Source organism: Condylura cristata, unplaced genomic scaffold (assembly GCF_000260355.1).
Source record: "Condylura cristata isolate star-nosed mole 26May11 unplaced genomic scaffold, ConCri1.0 scaffold00029, whole genome shotgun sequence".
Classification (NCBI taxonomy): Eukaryota; Metazoa; Chordata; class Mammalia; order Eulipotyphla; family Talpidae; genus Condylura; species Condylura cristata.
Window position 1 is genome coordinate 15,718,064 of NW_004567130.1, and position 15,465 is coordinate 15,733,528.

Consider the following 15,465-nt stretch of genomic DNA (forward strand, 5'->3'; position numbering starts at 1 on the left):
AGATTGAAACATGTTGCAGCAGTGCTAAGTATAAAGGCCTCCGCTCTGGTCGGCTAACATAAGATTCTGGAAGAAGCCTTTAAAGAGCATGCCGAGCCACATTGAGTGTCAGCTGCCAGAGCTGAATAGAGACATACAGATAGGGTTTTTTTCCTTCTGCTTTGTTTACAGTAAGGAATGTCTTGAAAATAAATGTAACTAGAAACATTATTGTGACTGGAAATATATTTTTTTATCATGTTATTTAATTTATACATCAGCTCCCACTAAATACATACTGTGGTTCTGTAGTTACTTAGAATTTGGATATGAGAGTGCAAGAGTATCGCAGTATGGATCCTTTCTTCTTTTTTCTTCTTTAAGGTAGTCTACATACCATAGGTAAAATGAGGCAGCGAAAGTAGTATGGATTGACACTCATATGTAATGTGATGGAAAGAGTAGGAATGTACTTTGGAAAAATAGCATCATGAAAGTGAAAAGGGCTACGCACCCAGATCAGTCTTAGTGGATTTTCTATTTTTTTCCCCCTTTTATTTGTTTGACCATGTAAGTAAAGTCTGCTTGCTGTTGTTCACCTGATAAATGGCAACATAGTGGAATTCCCACTGGCCTTATGATTTTTTGGCAGATCATTTTTCCTGCTGTGAACTGGCAGGAGTCAGAGGTTCATAAGTTTTTTCAGGCTGCCATAAACTTCACCGTGACTGCCACACAGGCTATTCTTTGGTGGCAAAATTTCTCATAATGGATGGTTGTCTTATGAGAGATAAGCAAACATTCCTGATTTTAAGATGTGCTTTATAAATCTATTTTGTGACTTGAGAAGATACTACATTTTAGTTTACCAGGAAAGCTTTTTTATGCTTGCAAGCAAAGCAAAAAAGATAAAGTCCTAGTATCTTAGATAGTTTAATGTCATTTGAAGGGAACTATCTTTATTGTTCTTATTAATACATAATGCATTAGCATTTAATGAGAAAAAATGGTGGAAAAAATTATGTGGTTCCCCATTACCCACATTACTTCGATCTTTCCACTTCCCCTCACTCTCTCCCCCCATACCCCCAACAAAAACATAGTAACCAGAAAATGGATGAAAGGTTTTGGTCTCTTCTTTAAAAAAAGAATCCAAGCATAAAGTGAGCAATAAAAATAGTTTGGGTGGCTATGGGTTATTTAATACAAATGCCACTTTCATCATATTCTCTACTGGGTGTACTCCCTTTGCATTTTCAAAAGGCTGTTCAGAGACTGTGACTAGATAATCTGACCCAGTTTAGTAACCTCAAGAGATATTTTATTTTAATAAGATGACTTTCACAAGCTTCTTCAAATTTGTATATGTTGGTTTCTGCCTTTCAAGCATTTATCACTGACTACTACAGCTCTTGTGTCTATTTTGGCATCTTGGAAATTATTTTATGTAATTTGTACCATCAGATTGGGAACCCTCAACTTTCCAGCCTTTGCCTTAAGGACATATTCAGTCAGAATATCTGCAGTGTCACTTGTTTCTAATAAGTGAGGTACCTGGGGATAACTTAAGGTCCTTTTGGTCTCAAGGGCACTATTTTGCATTAATCTATCATAATTTCTTGCATTTGTATAATATATAATACATGTAAACATACTTATATGTTTACACATATGAAGGGAAAGTTGTTTACTGAGCAGTTTTGTAGTTGGTAACTCTTAAGAGGGTGATTATTCGTAGAACTGTAATGCTAATGTAACACTTAGGATCCAAGTACTATTTCATTTAAAAAAAGATTATGTGAGTGGGGAATGGGATCAAAAGTGGTGGGGGGAGGAAAGTGCACTGGACTGTGGTGATGGCACTTGGGTGATTTGGTGATGGGAACCCCAAGGGGATTACAACTGAGATGGGAAAATGCACAAAAAGATGTAAAAATGAACTATTATATTATTCATTAAAAAAAAAAGATTATGTGCTGTTAAAAAGTCCTGGACATTTTCACTGCCCTTGCTATCTATCAGGTTTCACTTATAATTTAAGGGGAAAGTACTTGAAATAGTGAAATAAGCTGATTTCATCAAGTCTTGTTTAATCAAGTCTTGTTATTTGGCTGTTGTAATGCCATCCTCTTCCAAAAAGAAGATGAAAGTTAAGTTCTGTCCAGTAAGAGAAGGAGCAGTATGCTAGTGACAAAGGATCTCAACATAACTTTTGTGAAGGATGCCAAAGTGGTATATTTTTAAGAAAAGAAAATTACAAAGAAACATTAACAAAATATTCCCAAATGAGGATCTATAGAGTAAAGCCAAATCACTGCTGGCAAGATATTTGGTTCATGACAACTTGGAAAAATTTAAGATAATAAGTTCATAACACAGAAAGCAGTTAGAAAAAATTACCTAAATGTGTTCTGCATTATGAATCTGTTATCAAAACACTTTTATACCCTGAAAAGAACAGGAGTTTATTAATATTCATAATGCTTTTGAAAGCACATGTAATACTTGTATCCTGGAAACTTAGTGTAGATGTGAAAGAGCCCCCTTTTTTTTTTAAGATTTTAAATTTTGTAAGAAAATAATCTTAAACTCTAATCCTTCCTCCTTTATATTTGTGCAAGTCTTTTCCCAGTCACACAGGTACAACCTGCACCAACCTCTTGTTTCTAAATAAACAGTTTTAAAATCTGCCCTTTTCTAGCACAGGAAATTACATCACCCTCCTTTAATAATAGATTATTACCTAGTAATAATAGATTTTTTTACATCTTAAATATATTCACGTCATTATTCTTGCTGCCCTCGTGATAGAATTTCCTAAGGAAAAGTGATCTTTGATTGTGACTAAAGCTGCATCTATCCGTTGAGTGACTGTAAGTGTTGTGTGTCATTAGCTATACTAGTGCTGGCGTACATGGAGGACACTGGGACAGACATGGCTCTGCCTTTTGGGGGGCATATTTATGGTGAGGGAGACTATCAAAATAAATGGGAAATTATGACAAATCCTCTGAAGGAAACAAATTGACCAATGGTAGTGTTGGGTGTATGAATTAATGTAGCAAGAGATAAGGCTTGAAAGAGAACAAAACTACATTTCTTTCCTTGTTGGAATTTTTAGTTTTGCTAAGTGAATGTCTTAGATTACATCATTTTAACCAATCATAGCAGTAAGGTGGAATATATAATATTTTATAACAGTAATATTTTTAGGTTTGTATGTTTATTTTGCTAGACCTTTCCTCCTTTCCATTGGTTCATATCATTCCTTTTAGATTGTAATTTAAGTTTGCATATGCTAAAAACTAAGGTAAGACACTACACTACAGTTATATCATGAAGCAATTTTTTCCTGAGATTTAATATGAAGGCACAATATTTTGAACGAAGTGTCCTACCAGAATTTCTCTTCATGTTTCTTTTTATTTGGATCATGCCGTGCACATGGGAGTGCCATAGTTCCACACTAGTACATTTGTTTCTTTTGAAGTTATTTAGTGCTTTGCTTAAAGAACTATTAAATACCCAAGGGTTGATCCTAGTCTTGTTTATTTCCATATCTCTATAAATCCAACAAAGTGGTACAGTGGGTGTGCTTAATAAATATTTGTTTATTAAGTGAATTCTTCTGATGGTATGAGTGCCAAGCAAGAGGTAAAGACTCTTAGTAGCAGAGAAGAAAGGAGGTGTCTGATGAAAGTGCTAATAACCTGAGAAGGTTAGACGTGATGTTTGACTTTGAAGATGGGATTTAAGAATGCATGTAGGTAATTGTGTGGAGTGACAGGGACTTAGGTAAGACATGCACAAAGTACTAGCCATTCCACACTGGCTTTCAGTAAGAATTTGTTTGTGGAGGAAGTGTGATTTAGAGTGTACTTAAAAAAAAAAAAAAAAAAAAAGAAGAAAAAAAGGCCGGGTTGTGTCAGGTAAAGGCCTGGGCTGAAATGCAGTAGAACGATTTAGAGTTTCTCCATGGACCATGGGGGCCTGTCATATGGCGTTGGGTAGTACAGGTTTTGACTACAGATGTGTTTTAGGAGGATTGATTTGGCCCTATGATTTAGGGTGAATAATAGAGCACAGAGGAAGAGAACTCTGTAAAGTCATTTACTGGAAGAATACTCCATTGATCTATATGTCTAGTCCTTATTTATTTTGTTCTATTCTCCTTTCTGGTCCACAAACTATATACTGTCTTGGATCCCAGAGAGAGCCACATTTTCATAGTACTCCATAGCTGTCAGTAAAATGCCCCAAGCCGACTCCCTCTGGAAGAATGTTTATAGCGATTGTCTGAGGTTCTCAAGATTAGAGGTGGGCATCCCCTAATATATTCCTGAGTGGAATATCACAGTTTTATACTTATGTTCTTCCCTACTTCATGCCCCAGAATTCCAGACTTATTTCCAGTTCTCCTAGTCAAGTGTCCGAAATCTTAGAGGAAATCTTAGCGGAATGATATAATATAAAATCTTAGAGGAATGATATAAAATATCATGCAGCATCTTTCCATATCAAGCACTGTGTTAAGTACTGGCATTCAAACTGATGGGTAAAACATAATGTGTGCCCTACACTTAAACACTGGAGTGCTCAGAGTGAGCAATGTCCAGTGCAGTGCAGGAGATCTGCCCAGCGAAGTACCTACTCCTGTTCTGGGATTTTAAAGATGATTTATTGGAAAAGAATAGTAGGATTTAGATGAAGAATAGGGGAAGGTTATTTCATACCAAGGATTACATGAGCAAAAACAGACACATGAAGCAGCATTTCTGTGCAGTAAGTGCTCCATTCTTCAGGTAGTGTGGTCAGATGACGGAGAGTTGTGGAGTGATTGCATACCAATGCTAATGTTGGACCTTAGTTTTTACCATTCTTCTTATACTGATTGGGAGGGGAAAATATGTTCATGTATACTTTCCTTATATGTAATCATTTATATTTCTCTAAATATAAATGTGTTGCTTAAAACCCAAATGTCTAGGAATGCTCCAATTTGACAGTAGAGCAAATTGCTTTGACTGCTCACAAAAAATGACATTGCTATCTTTACCTGGGGGCTACTTTGAAACAAAATATTTTTATGGTTTCTCTCTTAGTTTAACTCTGGAAGAATTTGATCTTTAGCTTAGAAATAGTTAAGAACATGCAAAGACTTTTTGAAATATTCTTATAGCATAGGTGAGATACAATAAAGCACCCAGAGAAGAGTGAGTGGAGATAGAGGAAGGTAGAAGGGAGGAGACTAAGAGAAAAAAATGAAAGAAGAGGCAGTGAGGAGAAAGGAAGATGAGGGAGGGGAACAAAGGAGGGAAGCGGAGAGGCCACTTTAAAGGATTTAAAGCTTGACTAAGCTTCTTTAAATCACATTATGTACTTGAAGTCAGAATTTCTTATTTTGAAAACAGTTTATTATAATAAATTGCTATAGTGATTTCTTATCAATAGTGTGTATATAGGGCACTTGAAATGTCATTCTTGTGAATAAATTCCAGGCATATGTAAGCCCAGGTGTTTATTAGTCATAAAATAATTATCTAACTTTTATTTATATTCATTAACACTCTCATATGTTGAAAATTTAATAAAAACAAGTGACAAATGCTAAAGCTGTAGAAAAAAGTCTATAGTCCTTAATGTGAATGTTTTCCAGCACTGTAATTATTTCCTTGAATGTGATTTCTAAAAAGAAAACTCAAATCTCTGAGACAAAGTTCTATATTTAAAACAAACAACATAAAATCACAGATTCAGCATATACATTTCACACTCCAGTAACAACTTTTATCTTGTTAGTGGATAGGGTAAGCAGCACCCTAGGATCCCTAAACCTACACACTTAAATAGGTCCTGCCAGCTGCCAGATCAAGACAAAACATACACTAATGCATAAGACCTTTAATAGAAAGGAACTTTAGGCCCTCCCTGGTTGCACAACAGGTTAAAGCACAGCCCTGAGAAGCTAAAGCCACTTCAGCATGAGTTCGATCCCTGCCTGCCCTGGAGGTGATCCACATGGCACGGCAGACCTCTCCTGACCCGCCTGTTCTGCTACCCACTCTGTCTCTGGTGAATCTTTTCACCGCCCCTGCACCTCTGGCCTGTACCCTAGTTCTGTATGCATAAATAAATCTTTTTTTTTTAAAGGAACTTTAATACAACTAGTGTGTAATAGAGAGAATACTAGTATACCATACAGAGAAGAGAAAGAAAATAGTTAAATGTTTACACATGAAGCACTCATAGTAACCCATCCCCTCATGGGTAAATGCCCAATCAAACAGGGTCAGCTCAAAGTGGGCCTACTGAGGCCTGAAAGCCTGCCACAAGGGCTAAGGCACCTTCTGATGGACCATGGGAAGGGGGCGGAAGGGGCCAGGCAAACGTGGAAGGAAAAGAGCGAGATAAAGTCAAGATAAAGGCTGCTGCTGTCAGCCTTCACACAGGTCTCTCACCCATATCTGTCTCAGTCCATGCCCCCCAAGTTTGCAGCGCAAATCTGAGCCCAGAAGCAAGCGTAGTTTGTTCAGGTCTCTGCTAACTGTGCCCCTCCTTGTCTCCTTGATCTCCCTCTTTCTCTGCTCCTTCTCAGCCAAGTCTTCTCTCGTCTCTTAATTCTTCTCAGTCTTTTCTAGCTTTTCCTCTCTGTTCAGCTTCACTCTTCCTTGGGTGACACAGGAAATCTGGAACTTCCTTTTCCCTGGGATTTACCCTGTTACAATTTCTAGCTGTCTTCTTAATTCTTCTCCCTCCCCATTTTCCTCCCTCTTTTTCCCTCTTTGTGAGATGGGGAACTGTTGAAGGATTGATTTCTTGAGTTCCCTATTCTGTTTTATTGTTTTTGTCCTTAGTTATTACAACCTTATTATAATCACTGTGATTTAATACTAAATCTTGATACTTGCAGGTTAAGTCTCTTCCTTTGTTCCTTTTCAAGACCACACTGGCTATTCTTTACTCTCTGTTATCCTATATTACTTTTAGAATCTGCTTGTCAAAACCTACTGTCATACTGGTTGAAATTGCATTGAATTCACAGATCTTTTTGGGGAGGGTTGTAATCTTATGATATGATAATCACATCCAGCAATATGATGACTCTTTAAAAAGGATTTATGTCTGCTTTCCTGTTCTTTAAACCAAATGATCTATAGTTTTTGTGTTTGGTTTTTTTTTTTTTTTTTGGTAAATGTCCAAACAAGTCTTTTACTAATTTATTTTGGAGGTCCCTTTCAGCTTTCCTTGCTATTGCCCATGTTTTATTTTGTGGGAGGGGATTGGGTTTTTTTCTCCCACTCTATTTTCTAAATGGTATGTAGGGCACAGATGCTGTTGATCTTGTCTCTAGCAGTCTTGAGCACTTCTTGTTCTCTCACTAGTTGTATTAGTCTATCTTGTGTGTATAGAAAAATCTAAGAGAATTATATGATCTGCAGATAAAGATAATGCCTCTTCCTTTGCAGTCTTTATATGACTTTCCCCTTTTCTTGTTCCATTGCATTGTTTTTGAAGGCAGGGATCAATGTGTGTAAGGTCATACTTGTCTTGACACTTTTTTAAAAAGGAAGGTTGGGTCCTTCTGAATGTGAACATTTGCACAATATAAATTGCTTTATCTGTTTATGTTAGATAGTTCCTATCAACTTCCCATTTGCTAAGTTTACTTTTAAAATAATGATTATTGGATCCTTTGAATTATAATTACCCTTTTTCTATTTTGAGATGGTTTTTGATTGTTCTTTATCATCTGATAATGTACTGTATTACATTCACTTGCTTATCTTAACCTATTTTTGTATTCCAAAATAAACCCTACGTGGTGGTATTATAGATACGTGGCTCTTTTCTGAAGTGTAGTGTTTAATTTAGTATTTTTGCATCTTTGTTCATGCCTAAAAGTGATAAATAAATGACTTTCTCTTTAACGATTCTAATTTGCTGTCAAAGTTGTGCATTGGAAAAAGGAAGGAGACTTTTCCTTTTTTATCATTTGTTGAAACTGTTGAATAGAGAGATTGGTTATTCCTATAACTATCTTTTTCAAAATGTTTTCTGAATCTTCTATTTTTATAGACAGTATCTATTTCATGTGTTGAACATTTATTGGCATAAAGTTTTGTCATTAGAAATATTCCTACTTTATCTGCAGCTACTTCCTCTTTTTGTTTCCCAGAATTGTTTTGTGTTCCTCCCTCCTTGCTTGGCACTTTCCCACGGTCCCTCACCAGTGCGCTTAGTGTTGGCTCAGACTGTGCAAATTTTGATTTTGTTAATCCTCTCTGTTGCATTTAAAATTTTACTAATATGTGCTCTTTGTCCTTCTATTTTCATTGAGTTTACTTTTTGATTTTCTCCTCACCATCTTGAGTTGAATGCTGATCTCTTATTTTAAGGCATTATCTTAGGCACACAATGATATTATTTTCTAAGTACTATTTCCCTCAGATTTTGACAGGCATTACTTTGTTGTTAATTTTAAATATTTTGTGATCTCCTGTTTATTAACCCATGGTTTCCAAACAAAGGGGGTTTATTTATATAAAGTCTGACCTCTAGCTAAGTTGTGCTATTGTTAAAGAATGTGTATGTCGTCTGTGTGGTATCACACAGTGGAATTTAGGACTTGTTTTGCCTGTGTCCATTTTTGCAAATTTTCAGGTGTCTTGGAAAGAGAATAGATTATTTCTGAAAAGCCAAGCATATATGCTCAAGTGCGTATATTTTTGTCATTCTGGTGCTGCTTTTTTTTTTGTAGTTTTAATAGTTTGCTTATTCTATTAAATACCCCCAAAATTTTAAATCTTTATTAAAGATTAAAGATGTCAGTTTCTCCTTGTAATTCTATCAACTCTTTATATATCCAATTTAAATTTCATGCCATATGGCTGTGTACATACATGTTGAAGATGGTCTAAATTTCTTGTTGAATTCTGTTGTTTATTATATTATAATAATGATGAGTGTAGAGTTTAAAAATGTTTTTATTTATTATTTCTATACCAGCTTTATTTATATTCACATTAATCTGGCATCTCATTTTCTGCCTTCTATGTCATTCTTCTTATGTGCTTTATTTTGTATATCTTTTGTGAGCAGTTTATGAATAGGCTCACTTCATTTTTTCAATCACTTGGATAATCCTTGCCTTTTCCATGGGTACAGTTTGTTCATTTTCTGTTAGTATTTTTCATTTTCCCAATGACACAGCCTTAAAATTTTTTAAGATGCCAGATTCTCTCCAATTCAGTGCCTTTGCTCATATAATTTTCCCTTCTAGATTCAAGTCTTAGTTTAAATACTGTATCTTCCCTCCCCTCACACACTTTTGAGCAATCCCTCCCAATGAATTAGAAATGCATCAAATTTGATGATCTCTAAAGCCCTTTTCAATTTTCAGATGATGAGAAATAATATGAAGTAGATGGAATTGAGTGATTAGAGATTCTTGTAAAAGTGGGTGATAGGTGAGCAGAAACGCAAACAGATCTAGAGCTTGTAACTTTACCTCCTCAAGAAGCATTGTATTACATAATGTATCTATAATAGTATATATACAGCCTTTTGTTTTTAGTGTTCATTCACAAGCCTGCACTCATTTGCCTATATAAAAATATAAATTAATATGGGCATAAATCAGTAGTATCACCATTTATAGACAAGCTAGCTTTAGGAAAGAAATTAAATCTCAAGTATAATTGCAGTTGTGTGTCTAAGAAAAGCATTGGCAAACCAGATATTTTTAGTCCTATTTTCTCAATGGTAAAATGAGAGATGCTGAAGTCTCAAGTACCTAAATTTATATTTCGGCAGGTTTCTAATTCAGATAAATAGGATAGTTATTATGTACCTGCGTTTTATCAATGTGTTTGACGTATCTTTTTGATTATCCTTTGTAGACAAGACATAGTGTGTGGATGGCATTAAGTACCCTGGTGAACTTTAACTTTGAAAATTATCTGATAAGATGACACACAATTCTTTTTCTATCCTCAGTGTACTCTTTTTTTACCATTTTTAGCAATGACATGAATAAAGATGTTGATGACTTGCCTGTCAAATAACCAATGTATTGGATAACAGAATCAGAATCAAAGATGATCTCAGCATGCTTCAACCAAGAGCCAAATATGACAAGATAAAATACCATGGATTCCTCTAGTGCCCTCCTCGTTGGGCCAGCAAGCGCTGTGCACAAAGATAGGAAGCCAGGGTTTTCTTTCAGATCTTGTCTCCAATACTTTCTGTGTGACATATGGCCCCATGTTTAAAAGTATAAAAGATTATTATGAACTCTCTATTTCTCCCCCAGTCACAGCCCTTCATTCCTCAAAGGCATCCAAGATTACTAGGCTTTTAAGAGTGTACAATCCAGGGCCCTCGCTGGTGGCACAGCGGGTTAAAAGCACAGCACTAAGAAGCTAAAGCCACTTCAGCATGAGTTCGATCCCCGCCCTCGAGGTGACCCACATGGCAGACCTCTCCTGACCTGCCCACTGCTCCCCTCAGCGGTGTACTTCATCAGTTGGCTCATTCTGCTCCCCACTCTGTCTTTGGTGAATCCTCTCATTGACCCTACACCTCTGACCTGTACCCCAGTTCTGTATGCATAAATAAATAAATCTTTAAAAAAAAAAGTGTACCATCCAAAGAAATTTTATGCCAGTGTAAGCAAATTGTGTGTGCATATATTACCCCTTACTCATTTTTATTCAAATGAGAGTATATTATTTACACTGCTCTGTACTTTGGTTTTTCCCTTTCCTGTTTATGAGTTTATGGTAGCGGTTTCCCCATATCACTGTGTTAATTCTTTTTTTAAGTGGTTGTGCAGAATTAATTTGTAGGGCTCTATTATGATTTAGTTAACCAGTCCTTTATGATGGATATTTTGACTCTGATCTGTGAGATAAAAGTATTAGATGTTATTGCTAGGTCAAGGGGAATTCTGTTTTCTCCTGTCACTGTCCTCATCCCTGCTTTCTTACTTTATATATTTGTGGAAGAAATAGAATTTTGTAACTGAAAAGGGATTGAGGTGCCCATCAGTTCAGTGGTTCTCATGGCCCTTGCTCCAGGAGTAGGGCTGCCTCACTTGTGCAAGTGCATCTTCTTGGGCCCATCTGGGAGCCCTGTGCCAGAGCTTGGTGATGGGGTGGGTGGTTAGCATATGTCCAGAGAAGGAGTTTACATATTAGGAAACTCTAACAAAGGTGAAGTAACTTACCACAAATGATGCAGTTCCCGGTGGCCTCACTTATACTTCCCCTATAACTTGCTATTTTTAAATCTTTAAAATTTTTTCTATTGGGCCCTCCTTGGTGGTACAGGGGGTTAAAGCACAGCACTAAGAAGCTAAAGCCACTTCCGCCTGCCCCCGAGGTGACCACATGGCGCGGCAGACCTCTCCTGGCTTGCCCCGCCGCTGCTCCCTTCAGCAGTGTACTTGTCAGTCTGCCTGTTCTGTTCCCCACTCTGTCTCTGGTGAAGCCTTTCGCCGCCCCTGAGCCTCTGGCCTGTTCCCCAGTTCTGTATGCACAAATAAATAAATCTTTAAAAAAAAAAAAAGACATTTTTTTTCTCTTTCTAAATATACATTTTAATTTAAGGTTATCAATGTAAAAAAGATCATTGATTCATTTCCTACCTTTTTCATTTATGCCTTTCCTTTGTGTGTTTTAAGATATAGCACATTTAAATGGATGCTGCTTTGAAGTTTTCATCAGAATTTTTAGATTCAGTTGAGTAAGCTAAACCTTAAATTGACTGTTACTTCTCACATACAGGTCTTTTTGTTGTCTGAAAGGTAACCTTAGATTTCTTATTCAGGTTCCTTTTGTATTATGCCACATCATTCCTCCCTGAAACATTTTTAAACTATTTTATTCCTATTTCTAATTTTTATTCTAACAGATCAGTCCTGTTATACCCCTTAGGGCATGTTTCACTCAATGTCACGTCATGTTCCTTGCACCAGTCTTTGCACTTACTAGTTGATAAATAAGTTCTGGTTGCATTTCATTTGTTCTCATGCCTAGTTGGGAACCAGTGAATAAGAGAACATTATCTGTGTGACTTTCACTGTCTGTAACTCTAACCAGTTATGTTAAAAATAAATGTGGTATTAACTACTTGTTTTAGTAGGCATAAATAGGAATTAGTTCAAAAACTTGCACTGAATTTTACAGATGGAAAACTAACCAATCCACAATCAGTAAACCTCTATCTAATGTGTTAAGAGTTGTGTGTTGAGAATGATGTGAACACTTTTGAAAAGAAAGCATATCTTGGAAATTATTTATTTATTTATTTTAAGATTTATTTATTTGTGTATACAAGAGCTTGGGTGTAAGCCAGATCTAACAGGGTGAGAAGATTCACCAGAGATAATGGGGAGCAGAACAGGCAAATCTACTGAAATACACTGCTGAGGGAGCCACAGGCAAGACAGGGGAGGTCCCGCTCTGCAACATGGGTCAGCTCCCTGGCCAGGGATGGAACTCATGCTGCAGTGGCTGGTGATAGCTTCATAGTGCTGAGAATTTAACCCTGTGCTACCCAGGGGAACCATTGGAAATGATTTTTTAAATGGTGGGTACATGCCTACAGTGCTTTTGGTTCATCATTCTTATGAATTATCTTGAGAAATAGAGATGTTATGGTTAATGTAGGACCAAAGTTAACAAATTTGAGTGCACCTTTATAGTAAATTTGAAATTACCTTTTTCTGGTGCATAATTTTCATTACTTTTATCAACTTTTATCAAAACCATTTTGCCAATGTACGTAGAATCAGTTGAAAACCAGCTTTAACTAGTACATGAGAATAAGTCGGGAAAATGTTACGATTCTTGGTCCTTATTAATTTATTGTCAACATAGGAAACTTTATGCACATGAAGCAGGAAGCATTTTGTACAATAGCTTTCAACATTTCACAGTGCAGCATAACCAGTTTTTCAGATTTATCTGACAGCTTTAATTTACTTTGTTAACAAGTTTTATCATGTTATTTGTCCATATTCAAGTAAAAGTTGAACAAGGGACAAGCCTTGCTGGATAACGTAATGTTTTATCTCTTCTGTAGTTTTGGTTTGGAGCATCCATTTCCTAGCAAACTGCAGAATTCAGCTTCTCTCTCTCTCTCTTTTTTAGTGAACATTTATCCTGTGCTTTCACATTCTTTCTTCATGGGGAAAGTAATGTATGCACAAGTGTGGAGATTGCCCAACACCAGCCAATTTATTTGATCAATGAAGAGCATATACACATGGCTCAGTCTTCACCCGCACCATTTCAAGGTAAGTAAATGGCAGTCTCCTTGTTTTCCACCCCTTCCCACCAAGTAGATAGCCAGCTGCCTTTCCCACTAAGGCTTTGCAGAATGAGACACTATCTTACATGAACATTTGATTCATTTATTTTTAGCGAGGTAGCATCAGTTTATAGCACTGTATGTGATTAGAGGTATGGGATCAATTCCTTCAAGATTTTGTTGCCACACCATACCTATCACCTACAGGCCTCCACCACAACCCATAATTAAGCTTGTGGTCAGTCTCTAGAGAAAAAAGGAAAAAGGCCACCTGGCCACTGTTCCAGTTGAGTAGGAATAGCTCACTGTTTTTTGTTCTTGTTTTCTGAAAACTAATATACAACATCATCATCTGTGAAGTTATGTGGAGAGGATAAAATGTGAGAATTCCCATCAGAGCAAAACAAGATCAATAAGTGAAAAATATAATCCAGTGATTAATTTACAAATCTTATAAATTACAGGTTTTCGTTGTTCTATGGTTATATTACCACGTTACCTATCTGTCTTCTCCACCTTACAACACCATTTAGAGTATGAAATTTGCCATGCTGTAATTGGGGGTATTTCATGTATGAACTAATATAAAATTTAAAACAGCCCAATTGTCAAATTGCATGCTTAGAAGTTTACAGTATATATGCATTATGGATTATCAGAATTATTGAACTGCCTTATTTACTTGAGTATAAAAGTCCAGCAGATCATCTGACTTCCTCCTATACTTTATCACTCAAAATAAAAGCATTTATTTATAATGGAACAAGTTGTCACTAGGAGAAGGAATTAACCTTCTACTTGTGGAAAGCTATTAGGAACACCACGTCTTTATAAAACCCTTATTTTAAATTTTATTGGTTGTTGCGGAAACCCCTCAAGTCATAGGAGGTTTTTGTGGGACATTATCTTGCTTATTTCATGATTGGTGTGGAAGAGCTATGTTTTTAGGGTAGGTGCTGGCCTGCAGATAACAATAGTTGAATCATAATAATAGCATAATTAGCCACATTGATGTGGGAATTTCCTAGAACTGCTAAGGCAGAAAAATTGCCTTTGATGAATGGTGTTAGTTGGAGATAGTATTTTTGTTCCATTAGAATCACTGAGGAACAGCAGCTTCCTTGTCTTGTTTGATATGACCTGATGTCTAGCTCTTATAAAGAAACCAAGAACACACACACACAAAAGTGACACCTCATCTATGACTATGCTGAAATTCTTGAAAAATTTGGATTAAGAAAAAATGATCTTTTTCAGAGAAAGGTGTTATTCAGATAGTTGAAAAAACCCCAAGGCTAAGAATTGGTTAGGTTATACACTGTACTAAGTATTTTCTGTTCAGCTCAGTGAACATGAATTCAAGGCATAAGATACTGAAACAGTCCTTAACTTTGAATAAAATTAGTTTAGAATTGTTTCATCAGTAGATCTCAAAAATAGTGAAAATTGAAATTATAGCAAAGCATTATGTTTATGGCTTGTTACATTAAGGTTTTCTGCTACTGGAGGTATTTTTTATAGGTTATTTTTTTAATTACCCAGATATTTAGGATATCTCAGAAGTCATAGGAAATTTTAGGCAGTTTTGGGGTAATGTATGGAATGAATTTCTGTTACGGATTTTCAGTGTTCATATAAATAGTGTGTACATATTGTGATATAGGGTTGCTTCTGCAGCACATGCTCGTATAGCTGTCTGCTAGCATTCTAACTGCCCTATTTGTTTTTCTCCAGAAATCAATAACTTGAAAGCCATGTAAATAAGAAATAGTTCAATGAGCAATTTTTTAAAAAGATTTATTTATTCATACAGAACTGGGGTACAGGCCAGAGATGTGGAGGGTGAGAGGATTCACCAGAGACAGAGTGGGGAGCAGAACAGGCAGATCAGCGAAGTGCACTGCTGAGGGGAGCAGCAGGCGGGTCAGGAGAGGTCTGCCATGCCATGTGGATCTCCTCCGGGGCAGGTGGGGATCGAACTCATGCGGAAGTGGCTTAAGCTTCTTAGTGCTATGCTTTAACCCGCTGCGCCACCAGGGAGGGCTTCAATGAGCAATTTTTTAAAATTACACTTTAAAAAAGAGGAAATAAAGGTCAAAAGTTATTAAGTATCTTAACTTAAAAAATTACCAAATTGTATAGTAAGTAGGAATGATCACTGTAATCTGTTAA

General features: G+C 36.4%; 1 protein-coding gene across 1 annotated transcript in view; it reads left to right on the forward strand.

Annotated features, from left to right (window-relative positions):
- Nucleotides 1-15,465, forward strand: part of MED13L (mediator complex subunit 13-like) — a 265,044-nt gene that overhangs the window by 191,977 nt on the left and 57,602 nt on the right. The window contains exon 5 of the mRNA XM_004691010.2: nt 13,134-13,279. Coding sequence (XP_004691067.1) covers nt 13,134-13,279 — 146 coding nt within the window. The remainder of the gene's footprint in view (nt 1-13,133; nt 13,280-15,465) is intronic.